This window comes from Ochotona princeps, chromosome 2, assembly GCF_030435755.1.
Source record: "Ochotona princeps isolate mOchPri1 chromosome 2, mOchPri1.hap1, whole genome shotgun sequence".
Taxonomy (NCBI): domain Eukaryota; kingdom Metazoa; phylum Chordata; class Mammalia; order Lagomorpha; family Ochotonidae; genus Ochotona; species Ochotona princeps.
Genome location: NC_080833.1, coordinates 16,825,567 through 16,844,890, shown reverse-complemented (window position 1 = coordinate 16,844,890; position 19,324 = coordinate 16,825,567). Strand labels below are relative to the sequence as shown.

The 19,324-nt window shown below is 53.0% G+C and overlaps 1 protein-coding gene across 2 annotated transcripts in view; it reads left to right on the top strand.

Annotated features, from left to right (window-relative positions):
* MYOM3 (myomesin 3) overlaps positions 1-15,859 on the top strand; it is a 45,708-nt gene extending 29,849 nt beyond the window's left edge. The window contains exons 22-37 of one of the 2 annotated variants that reach the window (XM_004592376.2): positions 161-317; positions 1,420-1,529; positions 1,763-1,807; positions 2,431-2,567; positions 4,532-4,676; positions 4,803-4,862; positions 5,132-5,199; positions 6,188-6,298; positions 8,093-8,180; positions 8,566-8,604; positions 8,829-8,937; positions 10,049-10,212; positions 10,389-10,425; positions 10,607-10,629; positions 13,209-13,264; positions 14,109-15,859. In XM_004592376.2, the coding sequence (XP_004592433.2) occupies positions 161-317; positions 1,420-1,529; positions 1,763-1,807; positions 2,431-2,567; positions 4,532-4,676; positions 4,803-4,862; positions 5,132-5,199; positions 6,188-6,298; positions 8,093-8,180; positions 8,566-8,604; positions 8,829-8,937; positions 10,049-10,212; positions 10,389-10,425; positions 10,607-10,629; positions 13,209-13,264; positions 14,109-14,372 (1,613 nt within the window). In that variant the 3' untranslated portion in view covers positions 14,373-15,859. Of the gene's footprint in view, positions 1-160; positions 318-1,419; positions 1,530-1,762; positions 1,808-2,430; positions 2,568-4,531; positions 4,677-4,802; positions 4,863-5,131; positions 5,200-6,187; positions 6,299-8,092; positions 8,181-8,565; positions 8,605-8,828; positions 8,938-10,048; positions 10,213-10,388; positions 10,493-10,606; positions 10,630-13,208; positions 13,265-14,108 lie in introns of those variants that run through there. The other variant, XM_058676859.1, reaches the window with a different exon arrangement.
* Positions 15,860-19,324: the final 3,465 nt, after the last annotated feature.

Below are 19,324 nucleotides of genomic sequence, written 5' to 3'. Positions count from 1 at the left end.
AGGCCCTCTCCCACTACATCCGCGCCAGGTGCTGGACTTGGTCCTCTTCCTGCCCTGGGAGAGATAGCCCACCATGCTTCAGGAATGAGGGGTGGGAAGAGCCTAGCCTGTGTGTCGTTTGCCAAGGCCCAGTGCCCCCTCCCTTGGGTTTCACCCTCAGACGCCCACGAGATAGAGGTCGGCGTGGATGAAGAAGGCTTCATCTACTTGGCTTTCGAAGCTCCCGAGGCCCCTGACTCCTCTGAGTTCCAGTGGTCCAAAGACTACAAGGGCCCACCAGACCCCCAGAGGGTCAAGATCGAGGATGGAGTTAATAAGTAAGTGAGGGGAGGCCCTAGCACTGTTGGAAGAGGGGGCAGAAGCTGGTGGGCGAGACCACCAGAGGGACCCACGGGTGATGACATGCTGAGAGGGGGTGGGGTCTGGCTCTGCTCAGTCCCAGGAGTGGGCTGACCCTGGGTCTGTTGTCCCCATTGATGGTCTTCTTTCAGAGTCCCAAGGTGAGGCAGAGTATCACGTGGCAAGACGGAGTACCCAGACCTGGCCCTTCCTCCTTACAAAGCCAGCAGGACTCTGTCACGGGGGGACTCTGTCACGGGGGCTCCACCCTCAGGATCCAATCCAATCCAATCTCCCCCCAAAGGCCCTGCCTTTAAACTCCATTACTGGAGTACATTTCTACCCTTCCCTCTCTCAATCAACTCCTGACTTCATTTTGTTTTAATGCTTTATTTGAAAGACAGTGAGAGAGAGAAAGAAATTTTCTGTCTACTGGTTTACTCCCTGAAAAGGCCATTACAGCCAAGGCTGAATCAGGCCTGGAACTCCATCTGGGTCTCCCAGGGTGGCAGGGGTCCAAGTATTTGGGCCATTGTCTGATGCTTTCCAGGAGTGTTAGCAGACAGCTGGATCAGAAGTTGAACAAACAGGACACAGGACTTGAACCAGTGCTCACATGGGATGCCAGAGTCCCAGGTGGCAGCTTAACCCGTTGCACCACAACACTCATCCCTCTACTCATGACTTTAGAGTCCAAATCCTACCAAGAGTTCTGGAGCCCAAGGCTGCTCAAACCATCACAGCTTCCTTGTGGAGAGCTGGGTTCGGGGGCAAGGGCCTCTGCCCCAGGAGCTCCTGGCCTCAGCTGTGACCCTCAGAGACAAAGCCGATCCGCCGAGGCCTGTGAGGACAGGGTGAGACACCAGCAGGCAGCCTCTGTGTCCCAGGGCCTGGCTGGCACTACAGGAGCCAGGTCTTAGGGGTGCCCCGGAAGCATCCTCTCCCCTCCCTGCCTGCTTCCTATCTTGGACGAAATCTGGGGTGAGACTGAGAGCTGCCGGAGCTGAAGGAGAACCCTCACTCCCTCCCGAGCTTCCAGTGCCCAGTCCCCAGGAGCCTCTGCCCTGTCCTCTCTGCCAGGTCCAAGATCATCTTGAGGGACCCGGGTCTCGAGGACGTGGGCACTTACTCAGTGGTAGTGACTGATGCTGATGGAGACATCTCCGCAAGCCACATGCTAACCGAGGAAGGTGAGGTCCCTTGTCCCCTCCACCTTCCCAGAGGGACAGGATAGGAAGGGGGGGCACATGAGCTAGGCCTTGAAGGACAATCTCAGGGAGCCAGAATGCATGCCCAAGGCCAAGGCCCATGGTGTCACCAGTGGCCCCTGGGAGCAGGAGCTCCTCCATCGCACGTGGTACCCTAGCACAGCGTCCGGGTGCCTTCCACCTGCAGAGCTCACTCTGGTTTCTTCCTCACCCAGAGCTGGAGAAGCTGAAGAAGCTGAGCCATGAGATCAGAAACCCAGGTAAGCTGAGTCACCACCAGCCTCATGCAGCTCCCAGCGGGACCATTGAGCAGCCCTGAGACTGGGTGGGAGGCAGAAAAATCCCTGGGGGGCAAGAGTAGGTAGAGGGAGGAGACAGAGACCAGGGAGTTTCCTGGAAGAAAAGGGCTGGCACCATGGAGCCAGTGGGGTGCAGGAGGGCAAGGTGGCCGGGGACTCTCTGGAATCACTGGAGCTTTGCAGTCGCTTGGGCTGTGAAGGCTGAACCTCTCTGCTTGGTTGCACTGAACTGCCCAGGGGTGGGGCAGGTTAGTGTGCGCTCCCCAGACTGGCCGCACATGAGAGTCACTCCCAAAGCCTTCCAAAGTCTCCACACCCTGGCCATGCCCAAGACACATCTGGGAGTGGAGCCCAGACAGCAGAAGTCCCTGGCATCCACTGCTCAGCCCTACAAGTTTAGTACTAGGGTCCCAGAGCCCCTGGAAAGAAGCTTGGCCAAGATTGACTATGTCCAGAGGGGCCTTGCAGACTTCCCTACGCAGGTTGAGGTCAACAGTGCACCCCGGGTGCAGTTGTTGGGGAGAAGGACAGGGTGGAGCATACCTCACCCACTCCCCTTCCCCCTGCCCTTTCCTACTTGCCAGTGATCAAACTGATCTCCGGTTGGAACGTGGAGGTCCTGGAGCAGGGACAGGTGCGGCTCTGGTTGGAAGTGGAGAAGTTGTCTCCGGCTGCAGAGCTGCACCTCATCTTCAATGAGAAGGAGATCTTCAGCTCGCCGGTAAGAGACACTTGGGGCCCCTGAGTGATGCACCTGCTCCCAGGTATAACGCACCCCCATTCCCTGCAGTGATGCTCCATGGCAAGACCCTCCTCTGCCCGTGGACATTCCTTTCTGGCTGTCCTTGGGGTGAGGAGGTTGCACCCAGAATGGGGGAAACGGGTACCTGCAAGTTACATCCTGGCCAGTTTGAAGGACATGCCCACAAATAAGTTCCCATGCTCTCTACAACATTTGGACATTCCACCAGTATGAAGATTAAAAAAAAAAAAAACCTGCATTTATACTGAGAATTAAGAAGGCCCAGACTCTCACTTGTTTTGGATCCACACACAAAACCTTTTCGCATGTTTTTGTTGTTGCTGTTCATTTGATGATTCATTTATTCATTTGAAAGGCAGAATGACAAAGAAAGGAGAGAGAGAGAGAGAGAGAGAGAGCTTCCTTCTACTAGTTTACTCCCCCAAAAGGCTACAACAAGCAGAGCTGAACCTGAAGCAAGGAGCCTAGAACTATCCTGGTCTCCTACACGGATGGTAGGGTCCCAAGGAATTGGCCATCTTATGCTGTTTTGCCAGGTGCATTCGCAGGAAGCTGGATCGCAAGTGGAGTAGCCGGTACACAAGCGGGTACTAGCTCCTGCTTGTAATGCCAGGCAGTAGCTTTATTCGCTGTCCCATAATGCCAGCCTCTTGTCGTTTTAATGCACATGGACAGAGAACATCCACATTTTGTTCTGTTGGCCACTCGCCTAGGCTTACCCAGTGCGGCTTGCAGTCTTTTTGCTTCTCTTCCATACGACCCATTACAAATCAATGTGGCACAAACAAGGCTCTATGCAAGCATGTATGTCCTGAAATGCATCATTTTATTTCAACTGCCTTTTTCTTCCAACTGCCTTTTATACCCTCTCAATAGAGCGTTATACTGACTTGATCTAAAATCATATTGTAGACATATGGTATTAGATCAAACCCTGTGAATTGTGATTTTCAATTTTTTTGCAGCAAATGTGATTCCAGTCTGTGGTTTGATCTTGTATGTTTGTGAATTTCCTCTCCAAATGGCAAGATAGCCATCCGTGTCCTGGGAGAGGAGCACAGGGCCTAACCAGCAGAGGAGCGCTGGGGAGGTCTACCCACCCCTGTGGGCTCTCTGACCTCAGGCAGGGCTCACCACTGCTGTGTGCCTCAGTAATCTGCATCTATTCAACGGGCCTCATGAGAACAGATGAGAAAGTATATGTGAGTGTTCTGAGAAGGTAGGGCAAGTGGCCCACAGAGTAAAAACCTCTCCGTCCTGTGCAGATTAAAACTGCGCAAAAACTCTGCATATGCACCTGCCTGGGAGATTAGATTTGAAAGTGCCACATAGAGACAGCGCCATAACCTCCAGCACTCGCCACACGGTCCAGGAAGGGTCACCAGGAGTTTAGAATGTACTCCTGGGGGCTCATCAGCTGCCCCTTGAGGGAGAGAAATCACAGGCCACTGCCTACACACACACACAAACACACACACACATACACACAAAGAGCCAAGGAGAGTAAGGACCTAAGTGTGGAAACCAAACCCTCTAAAACTGCTAAAAGTAAGTGACATCTAAAAGGATAATGTGGCCAAGGCAACTGCATCATCCCTCGGGCCAGCAAGTCTGCAGGTGTTTCTGAAATGACTGCATATTTAAGAGGTTACGTTTTTGTCCGCCAAAGAGTAGAAAATTACCCAAAATGTGGCAGTATGAGGGCTGGAAGCTGATTATCAAACTGTGGTTAACTCACTCAGTACACGCCTCCCTTTACCTGCTGGGCCCTGGCGGGATTCCCAAGGATAGAGTGGGAACCCACATTCTATATAGGCAGGGAAGGGCTCCCTGGGGACCACAGTCCTTGGGGACTGATGACTGTGCACCCTACAAAGGCGGAAGCACCAGAGGCCTGTGTGCCCTTGTTCCCCTCCCTCTAGAACCGTAAAATCAATTTCGAGCGAGAGAAAGGCCTGGTGGAAGTGATCATCCAGAACCTCTCTGAAGACGACAAAGGGTCCTACACTGCCCAGCTGCAGGACGGCAAGGCCAAAAACCAGATCACCCTAACGCTGGTGGATGATGGTCAGTCCACACCCCTGCCCTTGTCCTTGGCCTCTGGGGCCTGCTGAGTGCACCCTGCACCCTGCCCTCGCCTCCTCTGTAGACCCCAGCTCCCAGCTCATCCCAGGTCCTCCCTATGGTTTGCAGATTTTGATGCACTGCAGAGGAAGGCGGATGCTAAGCGGAGGGACTGGAAGAGGAAACAGGGTAAGTTCTGGCATCCGACCCGTGCAAGAGAACGGGGAACTGGGGTAACGGGGCCACACGAGTGTGCCCTGAGGTCTGTCTAGCTCTGTCCCAAGGCTACAACAGTCAACATAGACCCAGTCCTGAGACTGGCCACCAAGTCTCCCCTTCCTTGCCTCCTTCCAGTCCCCACCCTGGTGGGAACAGCATCCCAGAGCTCCCTGATCCGGCCGCCAGGGGGCATCCCAGCTGGACAGGATGGGCAGACATGGCTTGTCTGTCACTGGCAGGTCCCTATTTCGAGGAACCTCTGCAGTGGAAGGTCACGGAGGACTGCCAAGTGCTGCTGACGTGCAAGGCAAGTGCACACCCCACTTCTGACCCTGCTGCTGCCCAGTGGGGGCAGGACTTGGAGATTGTTCCAGAGTCAGAAACCAGCCCTGCCCATCCCCTAAAATGCCATCCCCTGCCCATCCCCTAAAATGCCATCCCCTGAGCTTAGCTGGACCACATCCAGGGCAAGCAGCCCTAGGAGACTCCACTGAATCCCAACGCAAAGCTCCCCTGAAGAAGCTCAGTGACAGGGTCAGTGTGGGGCATGTCCACCTCCCAGAAGCTCCAGAGGGACTCCATGTCACCAGGGTTGATGCCCGCCAAGGATCCCTGCGTTTAAACCTTGCCAGATACGGTACCCCAGGCATCCTGGTGTTGTCTGTTGTCATCTCTTCACTGTCCTCGGAGAATTCAGTGTTCCTGGCTCACTTTATGGGTGAGGAAACGAGGAGGGAACTAGCTCAGACTGGAGCACAGGTGCTACCCGAGTCTACGTGACTTCAGAAACCCAGGCCCTGCTCAGCAGCCTGCAGCGTCTTTAAGGAACAGGACCCGCAGGGTGGGAGGGGTGCCCACTTCCTGCACCTTCACACAGTAACCTCGAAGCCCCTGCCTGGTACTGGACACATGGAGGAGAAGAAGCCACTTCCTTGGGCCTCTGGGAGTCAAGAGGCCAGGGCAGGTCCCTGCAAAGTTGCTCAGCTCACACGTGATTGAGGAGGGTAGGTGAAGGGCATTCTGGGGTATCTCCAGGCCGACTTCCTGGAGGAGATTGCATCTAATTGAGCAGATAGAGAAGAGCAGGGCTCCAGAGGCCAGGGGCACAACATTAGCAGAAGTCCAGAGCCTGGAAGCCAACCAAGGTAGCACATGGAGTGAAAAAGGAGATGGGGCCCCAGAGCGTGAGGGTGGCCAGGAGGAATATGGGTTTATGAAAAATCTCTGATGAGCTGAGCTTTCGCTTGGAAAGAGGGAGGGCTTGATGGAGTCTCCTCGTTCTCTGCCTTCCCCAGACAACCAACACCAAGAAGGAGACTCGCTTCCAGTGGTTCTTCCAGAAGAGGGAGGCCCCGGCTGGACAGTATGACCCGGAGACTGGGAAAGGAATTCTGTGCATTGAAGAGGTGAGTATAATTCCTGCACTCACAGCTGTCAGACGCATGTCGGGCAGTGCTGGGAACACAGGGCTGGGAGTCCACAGCCTGCCCGGGATTGGGTAAGGCAGGTGAGCACTCCTGCTGGCGCAACATTTCAGAACCTCAGTAATGAGGATGGCATTGTGGTGTGTGTGGCCAGTTAAGCTGCTGCCTACAACACAGCATCCCATGTGGGCACTGGTTCAAATCCCAGCTGTTCCACTTCCAATTCAATTCCCTGCTAGTGTGCCTGGGAAAGCAACTGAGGTTGGCCCAAGTGCTTGGGTCCCTGCACTCATGTGGGAGACCCAGCCATGACCATTGTGGTCATTACGGTAATGAACCAGCAGGTGGAAGGTCTGTAACACTGCCTTTCAAATAAACAAAATGAATGACTCTTTAAAAATAAAAGGAACAGGTAAATTATATTATATGCAGTATTCTTAAAAATCAAAGTCAATACCAAAAAAAAAAAAAAAAAAACCAGCCAGATTTCCCATGGCAATGGGATCGGTGTTCCTGGGTTTTCCCTTTGCTGCAGATCCTGTCCTGGCCTTGCCCATGACTGTGCAGCCCAGGTGGCCCCTGCAGCCTCAGGAGGCCCTGGACTAGGCAGGAGCCGAATACAGGACTTGTTGGTTCCCTGGTGCAGCCGCTAAGCTCTGCAGCCTCACCCAGCACCGGAGGGAACCAGAGCAAACCAGCTCTGCTGACCCGGAAGGAAACAGTGACCTCAGGTCTTCTCCAGACACTGCGTCTAGCCCTGGGTCACCACTGGACAAGCTCCTAGAAGGGGGCATGACTTCAGGCAGGTTCTCTGTAGCCGAGGGGTTTGGCTACCATCCTGGTCCCACCGGAGCTGAGCCACCTCCCCATCCTCACTGCCACTGACACACAGAGATGGAGCAAGGATCAGGCCACTCTGTTACCAACAGGTTAAACTAAGTACCAAGAGACAAGGCGGCAAGCAGGGCCAGAGGACCAAAAGTCACTCCCACTGGTCTCGCCGGATGTGGCTGAGATCAGAGCCTGCCTGGGTTCCGGGGTGATGGGTGTGTGTGGAAAGGAAACAGACTTTGGTGTTTATCCCCACATTTCCTGGGTGAGAGCTGGCTCCAACCCACCATCACGGAAAGAGTGTATCATGGAGGACTATGCGTGGATTTCAGACTAAATATAAATTTGAATTCCATTTTTCCGTGAGCTTCAAAAATATTTATTTTCATTTCATTTCAAAGACAAAGAGGGATTTTTCTTCCATGCACTGCTTTGCTCCCCCAAATGCCTGCAACACCTAGGGCTGGACCAGACTGAAGCTGGGAGCCTAGAACTCCAGCCAGGTCTCCTGCGTAGGCAGCAAGTGAGCCATTGCACATTAGCAGGCAGGTAGAATCGGAAGGGGAGTGAGGACCCAGCTCAGCCACTCTGATGCAAGGCGGAGGTGCCCCAAGCAGCACCTTCGCTGCTGTGCCAAACGTCTGGCCGTCCTGGAGGAGGGTCAGCAGGCAGAGGGGGGCAGCAGGCACAAAGAAGTTCCACCTGAGTATGTGTTGTCTGCTGCTGCCTCCGCATTGCCAAGCCCAGTCCCTCGCCAGGCAGCACTCCGGGGGGCCTGGAGCTGCAGCCCCCATAGGCTGCCCATCCCACATGAGTAAACTGAGACCCAGAAAAAGGAAGGATCACGTTGGAGCGCACTCAAAGTCCTGGAGCCCAGGACTCCTGCTGCGCTGTCCCCATCTCCTTCAGCACCCCCAACACGACCCCCTCCCTGTTCCCTTCCAGCTGTCCCGAGAGGACAGGGGCATTTACAGAGCTGTGGTTGCAGACGAACGAGGAGAGGATGACACCATCCTGGACCTCGCTGGGGAAGGTAGGAGCTGGTGGGGCTCACAGGGAGGCTGGGAGCAGGAGACTGTGATGTGAGCTGCAGGGAGAAACCTACAGGAGCCCCATTGTCACACGGGGAAGGTGAGGCACGGGAGGCCCAACAGTGTGGCCGCAGTTACACAGCAAGTCGGTGGTCGGGGTCTGACTCTGCAGCATGGTGTCCCGGGGGCCTGAGGTCCCTCCTGCGGCTCAGCTGCTGAGGTGACTGCCCTGTGGACATGTCTGTCCTCCTCCCGCATTGGGGTGGCTCAGGACAGAATGTGCCAGCCCCTCCCCCTGCAGAGCTCTGTGTTCCCGGAAAGCATCTCAAGAGCTCTACCACTGCAGGGCACCCACACCAGCTGACTGTTCTCTCTGATTCCCTCCAGAACTGGACACAATCTTCACGGAACTGGGCAGGATGGGGGGTAAGCAGCCTGCTTGTGTCTGTCCAGTCTGGCCTGCCTCTACCCAGCCTGGCGCACTTCCACCCAGCCCGGCCCACCTCCACTCAGCCCAGCCCACCTGGCTATTCCAGGGTGGCATCCTGATAGCACAGTTCCCCTGCACACCCCGCCTCCGCAGCGTGGGGCCACTCAGACTGGCTCCTATCTATGCTGCCCTCAAAATCACCCTTCTCCTGTCTCTCCAGCCCTCTCTGCAACCCCCCTGAAAATCCAGGGCACTGAGGAAGGGATCCGGATATTCAGCAAGGTCAAGTACTACAATGTGGAGTACATGAAAACCACCTGGTTCCACAAGTAGGTTGACCTTGCCCAGGAGCTGTACCTGTGCTTGCCACAGTGGTGCCCTCCTCTCCTCCCATCCCACCCAGTACTCCCAACAGAGCCCAGTCACAGGGCAGGGGTGGGGCAGCAGCAGGAGACACACAGATCTCCTGCTGGCCCTACTACGGTCTCCAGGGGAAGCTGGGACAGGGAGCAGCAGGCAGGAAGGGTTTTCCCAAGATTCTCCGGGGAAGATGGGAACCGTGATGATAGGAACACTTTTCTGAAACAGTCACAGCTGTAGCAGGATCCCAGCCTCAGAGTTAACATCTAGGAACTAGGGAAGGGAGGGGAGCAGCAGTCAATGGGTTGTGGTGTCCACGTGGGCTGTGCAACCTCAACAGACTCAGGCAGCCAGGCTCAAAGGGGATAGTTCAGGCAGAAGGACCTGTGCAACTGAGAAGAAACTGAGGCCCAGGGCTTAAAGGCAGGACAGATGAGGATCCACACAGACCCAGCCAGGAGCTACATTGCCCCAGAGAGCTGGAGAGTAGAGCTGCCCCAGTCTTCAGCAGGGGCATGCCTCAGCCTTGTGGGGCAGAAATCACTGCACCTGTTCTATGGGGAAGGCCAGGCTGACTTGGTCAAGTTTGTCAAAGGAGTAAGAGGCAGGGGACAATGGTGTCCTTCCCTACCTGGCCAGAATGACCAAGTCCTGAACCCAGGGTATCACATCTATATGTGATACGACAAGGCGCAGAGGCATCACATTGATAGCCCAACACAGGGGACTTGGATCAGGTGTTTTCTAAAGGTTATGGAAGAGTTAGGGGGGTTTAAGAGAAAGAAAAGAAATAATGAAGAGGCTCCTGGAGTGGCAGTCACTGACCCTGGAGGGACATTTGTTCAAGGTCCCAGGCTGCAGGAAATATCACAGACACAGCACTGCTGAGAGGTTGCTAAGACACACAAGCTGATTCATGAAGAGTTGGATATGGAATGAACGCACAGTTGCCTCATAGTCAGAGGGTGGGACAGATGTTTCTCATGAATGATCCCTACCCTTGGGAAAGAACCTGAGAGAGCAGGGTGCACCGCAGACCCATGGGTGGCCAAGTAACCACTGCCCTGGCGGCACTCTCAGGGACAAACGCCTGGAGAGCAGCGAGCGGGTGAGGGCCGGCACCACCCTGGATGAGCTCTGGCTACACATCCTCGACCCCAAGGATTCGGACAAGGGCAAGTACATACTGGAAATAGCTGCTGGAAAGGAAGTGCGGCAGCTCTCAACAGACCTCTCCGGGCAAGGTGAGCTGCCTACTGAGAGACTTTGGAAAACGGTGTGAGTTTAGCAGGTGGGGATCCTCCCAGCTCCCCACCCGGGGCCTGACTGTGCTTCCAAAGGGAGAGCCGTCAGGGCTGAGCTGTCCTTGGGGGTCACCCAGCAGAGGTCCTGACACTCACCTCCTCTTCCCTCCTCACAGCTTTTGATGATGCTCTGGCTGAACACCAAAGATTGAAGTGAGTTTCCCATACTTTAAGAATCCCTCTGGGTGTGGCCCTCCCAGGGACTCCCTCCCCCTTCCCCTGCCACACCCACCCTGGATCTCTGTGCCTTCTCGGCTTCAGCCCCTTACCCCAATCCTGGCAGGGCTGTCCCTGCATAAGCAAAACTACCACTGTTCCCATTTCTGTTTTTCAGAGCCTTGGCCATCATTGAGAAGAGTAAGTCCAGCTCTGGCTCTGCTTTTCTGTGTGAGGCCAGGCAGGCCTGCTTCCCCGGGGCTCGAGGTTCTAAATCGGCTGCTTCATCCCCACTGCCCCCTGGGACACTAGGGACACCTGGGTGGTGACAGCGGCTCCAAGGCAGTTAGATGCCTAAGGAGGTGGGAGACATGTGAGATCGTGGGTCTGGAACCACGTGGCAAAGGCCTGTGGTGCCAAGGGGGTAACATGGATGCAACCCCAAAGGCAGAAGTCAGAGAATGAGCTGCAGCTGAGACTGTTGGGGACTCCAGAATTTCACCTAACCCAGGACATAGCACCAATCCCAGCAGGACACAACTTGGCCCCATGCACACAGGTACCAGCATGGCTCATCACTGTGCACCTGGCCAGTTCTAACAGGCAACCTGGCTCTTGGGGTCCCTGGTCAGCAGATGAACAGCAGGGACACTCTAGAGGGAACGCCTAGGGCAGTGGGGCACATGAGCCCTGCCAGCCTGGCCCCAAGGGCAGGTTCTGGAGAGCTAGGAAGAGCTCCTCTATGTCCCCAGCCTGGGCCAGCTGTATGCCTCCCTGCATGGCATCACTGTCCCTGGGTATGCCCACCTGACCAAAAGGACAGGCCTCCAGGTCATCAGTGTCATCTGAAAGGGGACAGCGGCAGGTCTACATGCTTCCTCCAGGGACAGCCCCAGGTCAGCTCAGACACATGTCCTCCTGCCCTGGAAAGCTGCCACTGGACAGATGCCACCTGCCCTGGCTCCTTGCACTGACCCCGTCCCCGATCACAGGTTAGGCTACCCTCTGCCGCTAGCATAGCATGGGATTCCTGATGGCCTATGACATGGGACCAGGTTCTCTTCCTATGCACCTACAACGGCCAGCAGGTCACTCCTTTGGCCATTGTTTGGAAGCCCTGAGAGTTTGTGTCCCACTTTTCCTGCCCCATCAGGCGCTCTTTCTTGGCTGGCTAGTGCCACTGATGTGTGCAGATTGAGCCACTCTGTGCCACCTCATTTACCCTTTGTCCCAGTGCCTGAGCACAGGACACCTCACTATCCCCTCTGGGCACATCCTAATAGCAACCTTGCTCATGTCAGTGATGGAGACACACAATGTCCCATACCTCCTACTTCTTTTTTTTTTTTTTTTGCACTTTTTTTTATTAATTACATTGCATTATGTGGTACATTTTTATATGCACAGGGATTCCCCCCCACCCCTCCCCCCTCAGCGGATTGCTCCACTTTATTGCATTTCCATAGTTCAAATTCAGTTGAGATTCTTTCATTGGGGGTATTTAACAAGCATACAGTCCAGCATCTTATTGTTCTGGTAAGTTCAATAGTTTCTTGGTGAGACCATCTCTGGTCTGAAGGTAGAGCCAGCAGAGTATCATCCCAATCAATTAAAAGCCCCAACATAATATTTACAACCAATTACAACATTATGGCATTAATTGACATGGTATTGATTAACCAATATGCTAATAGTAAAATGCAGGTTCTCAACCACAACCTGTGACTTCTTCATAGACATTTCCATTTTGGTTTATATTCAACAGTGTTCTATATGTCTTAAAATGGCTATAGATTGCCATTCAGCTGTCTCATGTCTATTTTAGTTTTAGTATTTAGCAGTTTATAGCGTTGAAGCATAATTTTGCTGAACTTGGCTGTTTTTTGGGTAGTCTAACTCTGTAACAAGACATATGTCAACAGTTTAGGTGAACAGTTATAGGAGGGGTGTGCAGAGAAATCTTCAATACCCCAGTGAGGAGTAACTAATCTTTGTGTCCCACCCAGTGAGTTATAGGTGCATTCCCGCTGACCGTTTCCTGTCTGTTTCTAAGCTTTCCTTGTTATTCTCTGTCTATCTATTCTAGTTTGTTTGTTTGTTTGTTTGTTTTGAGGGGTTTCTGGAGCAATCCTGATGGTCATTACGAGAGAGGGTGGGGACCCAAAGTTGGAAGCAGGCAAGGACCACAGAAAGCTCCTCTCCCTAGTCCCGAAGGAAGTTTACTATTCTTCTGTTTCTGCGGACTGCTCAGGGATCCTGGTTGTTGTTCCGATGACCTTGGATCCTGCAAGGCAGGACTTGGGCTTCTTCCACCCCATGTGCATACCTCCTGCTTCTGAAGCCCGTGATGCTATTTTAAAGATTTCAGCCAAAATGATGAAAAGAGTACAGGAAGTGAGACTAACATTCAGATGTGAGGATGTAGTGTGTTATGCATTTCTACTTCCAGACAAAGATGGACTTACAATGAAACTGTTTACCATATCTTGACAATAGGATTCTGGACTCTCTGCCATTGTCTATGCCCGCAATGATGGACATATGACTGAGTATGAAGAACTATATGTTAGTAATGATATAGAGGAACTTGGGGGGAGGGAGCTGGGGAGGGGATAAGGGAATATGAAACTGTATTATAAAATAATAACAATAATAATAAAATGTTTAAAAAAAATAGTACAGGAAGAAAACCTCACTTGGGAATGCAGCTCAGCTCTGTAGGGACCTGCTTCTGGGAGCAGGTGGTAGAGAAATGCTCACCTCTGGGATCTCCATTCCAGATCGCGCCAAAGTGGTCAGGGGCCTGCCGGATGTGGCCACCATCATGGAGGATAAGGTACTGACCCTCCCTGGCCTTGGCCAGCCACCTACACTCGTGTGCCCCTGTACACCCACTGCAGGTCATGAACCATGGTGCTGAGTGGGCTCAAGAGCCAAGCAGGGGCAGGCTGGCCAGCAGGGCTGATGGCCCAGGGACCCCCACTCCAGCGATTGCATGGGGTATAAAGAACCTGTGTGGGTGCCCCACTCAGCTGCACCCTTGTGTCTCTAGATAGCCCTGGGCTTCATGGACTTGTGTCTGTGAACTTGGCTTTTCAAGGAGTTCAGTGGGAATATCCCTACCAGCCCTTCTAGTCTTGCGTTCTGCAAAGAGCTCACCTTGAACCAGGCCCTCTTCCAACTCTGCTGCACATTTTCACTAATTTCACCATCAAGGCTACTCCTGCGAGTGAGGATTCCTGGTCAAACTTAGGGCTGAGGGAGGTCCAGAGTGGTTAAGGCCACACAGCCTGACAGGACCTGGGCGTTGAACACTTTACACTGCAGCACGCCGCATCAGTGCTTGTCGAAGAATTTTCAAACTTACTTTGTAAGTCATTTGTCCTAAAGCAATACCATCCACTTGCATGGTGAAATCATAATGACATTCATAGGACAGAAAAAAACAGTAAAGCAAAGTATGGAACAGATAATTGCTGATCTGAAATCCTAACAGATAAATATTCCCCGAGAAAGGCTGAGGCTGGAGGACGTGGAGTGAAACAGACCACTTCTCCCTTTTAAGGGCTACAATAGCATGAGTTTAGCATGAGGAGAACCTTGCCCTGGGAGCTCTCTGGGGTCATGAAGGTGCCAAGTTCAAGGTGATGAGATGGTTCTCTTCCTGTCCATTGAAACAGACGCTGTGCCTGACCTGCATCGTCTCAGGGGACCCCTCCCCTGAGATCTCCTGGCTCAAGAATGACCAGCCTGTGGCCTTCCTGGACCGCTACCGAATGGAGGTGAAGGGCTCAGAAGTCACCATCACCATCGAGAAGGTCAACAGTGAGGACAGCGGGTGCTACGGGGTCTTTGTCAAGAACAAGTACGGCTCTGAGACGGGCCAGGTCACCATCAGCGTATTCAAGCATGGGGATGAGCCCAAGGAACTGAAGAAAATGTGATGGGCTCTCAGGCAGGGGTCACAGCTGGGCATGGGTCAGAGGGCAGGGTGGAAGGGAACAGGAGTGGATGGGAGCCAGGGCACAAGGCAGAGGGTGGAGCAGATCTACTCAGAGGAAAAAGCAACGACTTGGCCAGGTGGTGCAATCAGTACTGGGCTTGGAACTGGAGACCCAGATATAAGATCTGTTTCTCTGAACTCTGTGAGCCTTGCCCTTCATAGCTGTCAGATGGGTGTTCCTGCCCCAGGGATTGTTTCTAAAAAACCCTTCATAGTTGGCATGGTAGCGGTCCTCAACAGGAGGCAATTCTGCTTGACGGGGGGCATTGCCAATGTCTTATACCTGCCAGTCATGACTGGGTTGTCTCTTGGCATGTGGGAGAGGCCAGGTCCTGCCCAACACCACGGCCCCACCACTCGAACACTCACCCAACCCCACATGCAGCAGTGGTAGGCTCACCTGACAACAGTAACACTCCTTTCCAGGACAACTCCGTTTAGATTCATGTAAGTTCAACTGGCATTCATTTGGAGTCTAGCCTGTGCCAGGCTGGGGGTAGCACTGGCAGTAATAGGTAGGCCTGGCCACAAGGAGGTCTTAGTCCAGTAGGACAGAAATATCCAGCGTGAAAGACTAGAATAAGGCAGGTGGTAGTCAAGATGGTCAAGAAATATGTTGCAGTGGTCAGAGGAAGAGACCAACAGCTGTGTCTACCAAGGGAGGTCAGGCTTTGAAACGCCTTCCTGCAGAGGGCAAAGCCACTGTCCGGCTCTAAAAAATGAGTCTGACTTGACAGTGGTATTGGGAGAAGGACAGGTCAGGAGCCAAGGTGACCAGGCAAGGGCAGCTGCCTGGGCACTCCCGGTGCCAAGCTCAGAGTGGATCATCTTTAGGGCTTCTTCCAACACGAGGCCCCACCCAGGGTGACCCGTACCGGCTGGCCTTACTCAATGGGTCTCAGACCAGATCTAGGCCTTTCCCTACACTCCTCCTCCCCACCCCCTGCCCCATTCCTTCCTTTAAAAAGTAACATGGTGAGATTATAAAGTTACAGATGTCTATTGTAAAATTTCGAGAAACTTTGGAAGTGATGAAGCCCAAAATAAAAGCCAGCTGTACCCCCAACAGCAGGAACTAAGACCTGCCTCTGCTCTCTAAAAGAATTGCTGAGTTGAAGGATAAAGGGAGTCCTGCTGCCTCCACCAGCCAGGCAGATGTCCAGGCAGGATGGGTAATGGACAAGCCCAGGGGGTTGCCTTCCAGGTGACTCCAGGCCAAGGAGGGATGGGACTCAGAAAGCCTATTGACCCTGCTGAAGTGTGCTGCGAGCGCCCCCTGTTGATTATGGTGGCATGTACACTCTAAGAAGAAACTCCCCAACTGCCAGGGGATGCTGGAAGCTTCCGCATAAGGTGACAAGCAAGCAGCTGGCTCAGGCCTTTACTCTGCTGCATATTAAACATGGTTTTGTTTGCCTGAATGCTTGGCCTAATAATTGCAGAATCTCTGACGTATCTGAGACCGGTGCTCATGCCTGCTGTGCCTCCTCAAACTGCAGCTTTTACCTTTTAATTCCTTACATTTTATTTTAAAAGCAGAGAGAAATTCTACCTGCTGGTTCACTCTGCAAATGGCTGTAACAGTCACAGGGCCGAAACAGGTCAAAGCCAAGAGCCAGAGACTCCACTCAATTCAGGTCACATATGCGGGTGGCAGGGATCTAAGTACTTGAACCATCATCTGTCAAGGCCTCGTTTATCAAGAAGCTGCATCCGAAGTGGAGCTGGAGGCCAACCAGGCCTCCCGATATGGAGTGCAGACACCCCAAGCAGCATCCTAACTGATGTGCTAAATGCCCACTGGAGGGTTTTGCCTTTTAGTGTGCCTTGTATCTAGCTGAAAGGCGGTCATGACCTGCAGTAGACAGCACTTCAGTGAAGTAGTGGTGAGGTATGGGGAAGCCCCAGGAAGTCTGCGTTTAGATCCAGGTTATAGGGAGCCTATGCCCAGGCCGTCTCAGGTGCCTCTCCCACCCCCAGCAAGGATAGGACAGAGCACCAGAGAGGCTGGTGTTAGGTAACCTTCCTTCCCCAGAGGCATTGTGAGGCCCTTAGCAGATCTGGCTCTGGTAAGACAGTTTCTCCCAAGTTCAGGTTTTGTGAAATAGAGCTGGCTCTGGTACATTTCAAAATGGCTCATTTTCTCCTCCGCCACTGGAAGACACAGGGTTATTTTTTTTTTTTATCTTCACCGTGAGAACTTGGTCCAGATTTTGGATCCCCATGAGGATGGGGTGCCCCCCTGAGCGATCCTGTCTCCCACCTGTGCACGTGGAGCCCCTAGCATCCTGTAGGCACAGTCCAAGTTTCCCTACCTGGTCCTGGATCCCTCAGAGGCAGGATGCTCAGATGCACCTGTCAGTCTCTCAAGCAGGGCAGAGATTGAGCTGTGACCTCGCTTCTCTTAGGGATCTTACAAGAGCTCCTGGTGACTCAGTCATTCATTAGGCGACTTCTAAGCTCCTTAGGAGTCTGATAGGAAGCCAGACATCATTGCCAGGCAACACAAGGACATCTCTGTGGTCCCCAGGATGCATCCTGAAGCAGCCTTCAAGATCACCTAGAACTGCATCATCTCAACTGCTCTGCTCTTTTCTCCCCATTGGGATTCCACCTACTCAGATGGTGGACAGGACAGGTCCTGGGGCAGGTGGGCAGTGGAGACGGAGGTGCGGAGACCTTTAATTGTCTCTTAGCATTCGGTACCTTGGGACCAGAAGGGGTTATGTCAGCTCCCCAGGGGACCTTTTCTGGCTTGATGGGTTCCGAGTTTCTGGAGCACAGGGCAGATAGCAGGTGCAGGTCACCAGAGAAGCTGCCCCACCCCCGCAGTCCCACCTCATTCTTGCTGCATAGCCTCCACCATACTGTGCCCCCAGCCTGTCCTCAATGGCTCCAGGGCCCCTCTGCTTCCTCCTCAGCTTCTGCTCCCATCAGCTGCTTCCACGATTCTCCAGGAAATGTGTGGGTGGGACAGGCACGATTCCTGGGACCCTGTGTTGCCCCAGCAGCAGGAACCTGGTCCTGATTACGTAGAACAACTAGCAAGCACACAGCCCCAATATTTTCCAAGGACCCCTCCCTGGATCTCCCAGAGAACCCAAGCCAGTGGGATTCTCCCAGGCCCCAGATCCTCCCCACACACCTGTGCCACCTTTTGCACTTGATCTAGTGTATAAAGGGCCTGGAGAGAAGGCAACTTGGGGGAAACTGACCGGCTTTGTAATAATTCAGCCTACCCACTCGCTTCCGCCAGGGCTCCGGCAGATGCCTTTAGAAATCCCAAGGAGCTAAAGTAAGTTGAGTGCCTAATTCACACCAAAAATAGCTTCTGAAGCAATACTCCCCAGATGTCTGAGCGGAGGTGGGGCAGGCGGAGGCTGAGAGAGCCGGAATCTGGATTTGAAGCTCTGGAGAACAACTTTGCTGCAGGGACCAAAGGGGGTGTCTTGTGAAGAGCACAACAAATGGCACGGCCCCAACATGCCCCTCTCAATCCCACCTAACAGAACCCCAGCGCCCGTTGCTTGTGCCAATCTGCCCGTTATAGAGGTGTCCATGAATAAATAAGTCTTGGGGTTTCCTAAAGATCAGCAAGAGGAAGGGAAATCAACAAAAAAAAGTTTGCCTATTGGTGACGCTTCTTGAAACTCCTTGAAGATTCACACTACCGTTTTCTGTGCCTTTCTGTGTGTCTGAAATGATCTCATCATACAACTTTACAAAGACTCCAGGGGAAACAAATCCTCAGCTGTCTTTTCACCCATGGTCATATTAGTTATTTATATCCGACAATTAGGAATATTAGATACAGGCAAGGGAGCCTGTCTTGCAGCCAACAATGACAGCCTGCTATTTTTCAATTGCACTAATTAAAATGAATGGCTGTTCAACCAAGAATAATTATCAAATAATGGGCGCAGCTTACAAAACACCCTACATCTCCAAATGATTCATTGGCACCGCCTTCATTCAGCAGAGTTGTTCTTGAGCTTACAGTAAGTGACGGGAAGGTACACAGTTAAAGCCTGCTGCCATCATCTGAGATCCAGCTTTAATGAGGTTATTTAACCCATCTGCCACTCATCTACAAAATCAAGTTCGAATTAGATGAGATGATGTCTGCTCTGCAGCCAGCCCAGTGCTTGATAGGAGCTCCATGAATGACAGGTTGCCCCACCTGCTCAGGCCCTGTGGGTGGGGCAGACGAGGTACCAGTCCAGGTCCTTGCTCTGTACCTATCTGACCAATGACACCTGTGTCTGTCTTTACTACGACATGCTCATAGAATGCGGTGGCAATGATGCTGCTTAGAGTGCCTGTATCACAAATCAGGGGCCTTGGTTGAGTGCCCAGCTCTGCTCCCCATACCAGGTCCCTGCTGAAGTGTATCTCTAGAAGCAGCAGGTGGTAGTCCCTGTAACTGGGTTCTAGCCACCCATGGGGGAGGGCCCAAACTGACATCTTAGCCTGGACTTGAGACTGGCCCAGCCCTGACCATTAATGGGCACTTGCTGGGGAGTGAATTATGCTTAGAACTCTGTCTTTACCTTTCAAATACTTTAAATAAACAAAAAGTTTTTTAAAAGAAAAGGAAAGTCCAAACACCCAGAGGTTCACCCACCAGAAGGCAGCACAGTGGAAGCCATTGTTGACTAAGCAGCCAACATATCCCCACCTGTTCTGCATGGTGGCCTCCATCCCAGAGGTGAGGAGTTAAGACTCGCTGTCTGAGGCACCGTTGGGCCTGTGATAGCTATGGGTCACAGCCTGTGGGGAAACAGGCAGACATTGGCTGGGCATCGTGGAAGCTTCCAGCGGACACCCCTCCCTCCTCCTGCTTCCACATGGACAGCCATCTCAGCACCATATGGAGAAGAAAACTGTGGGGGA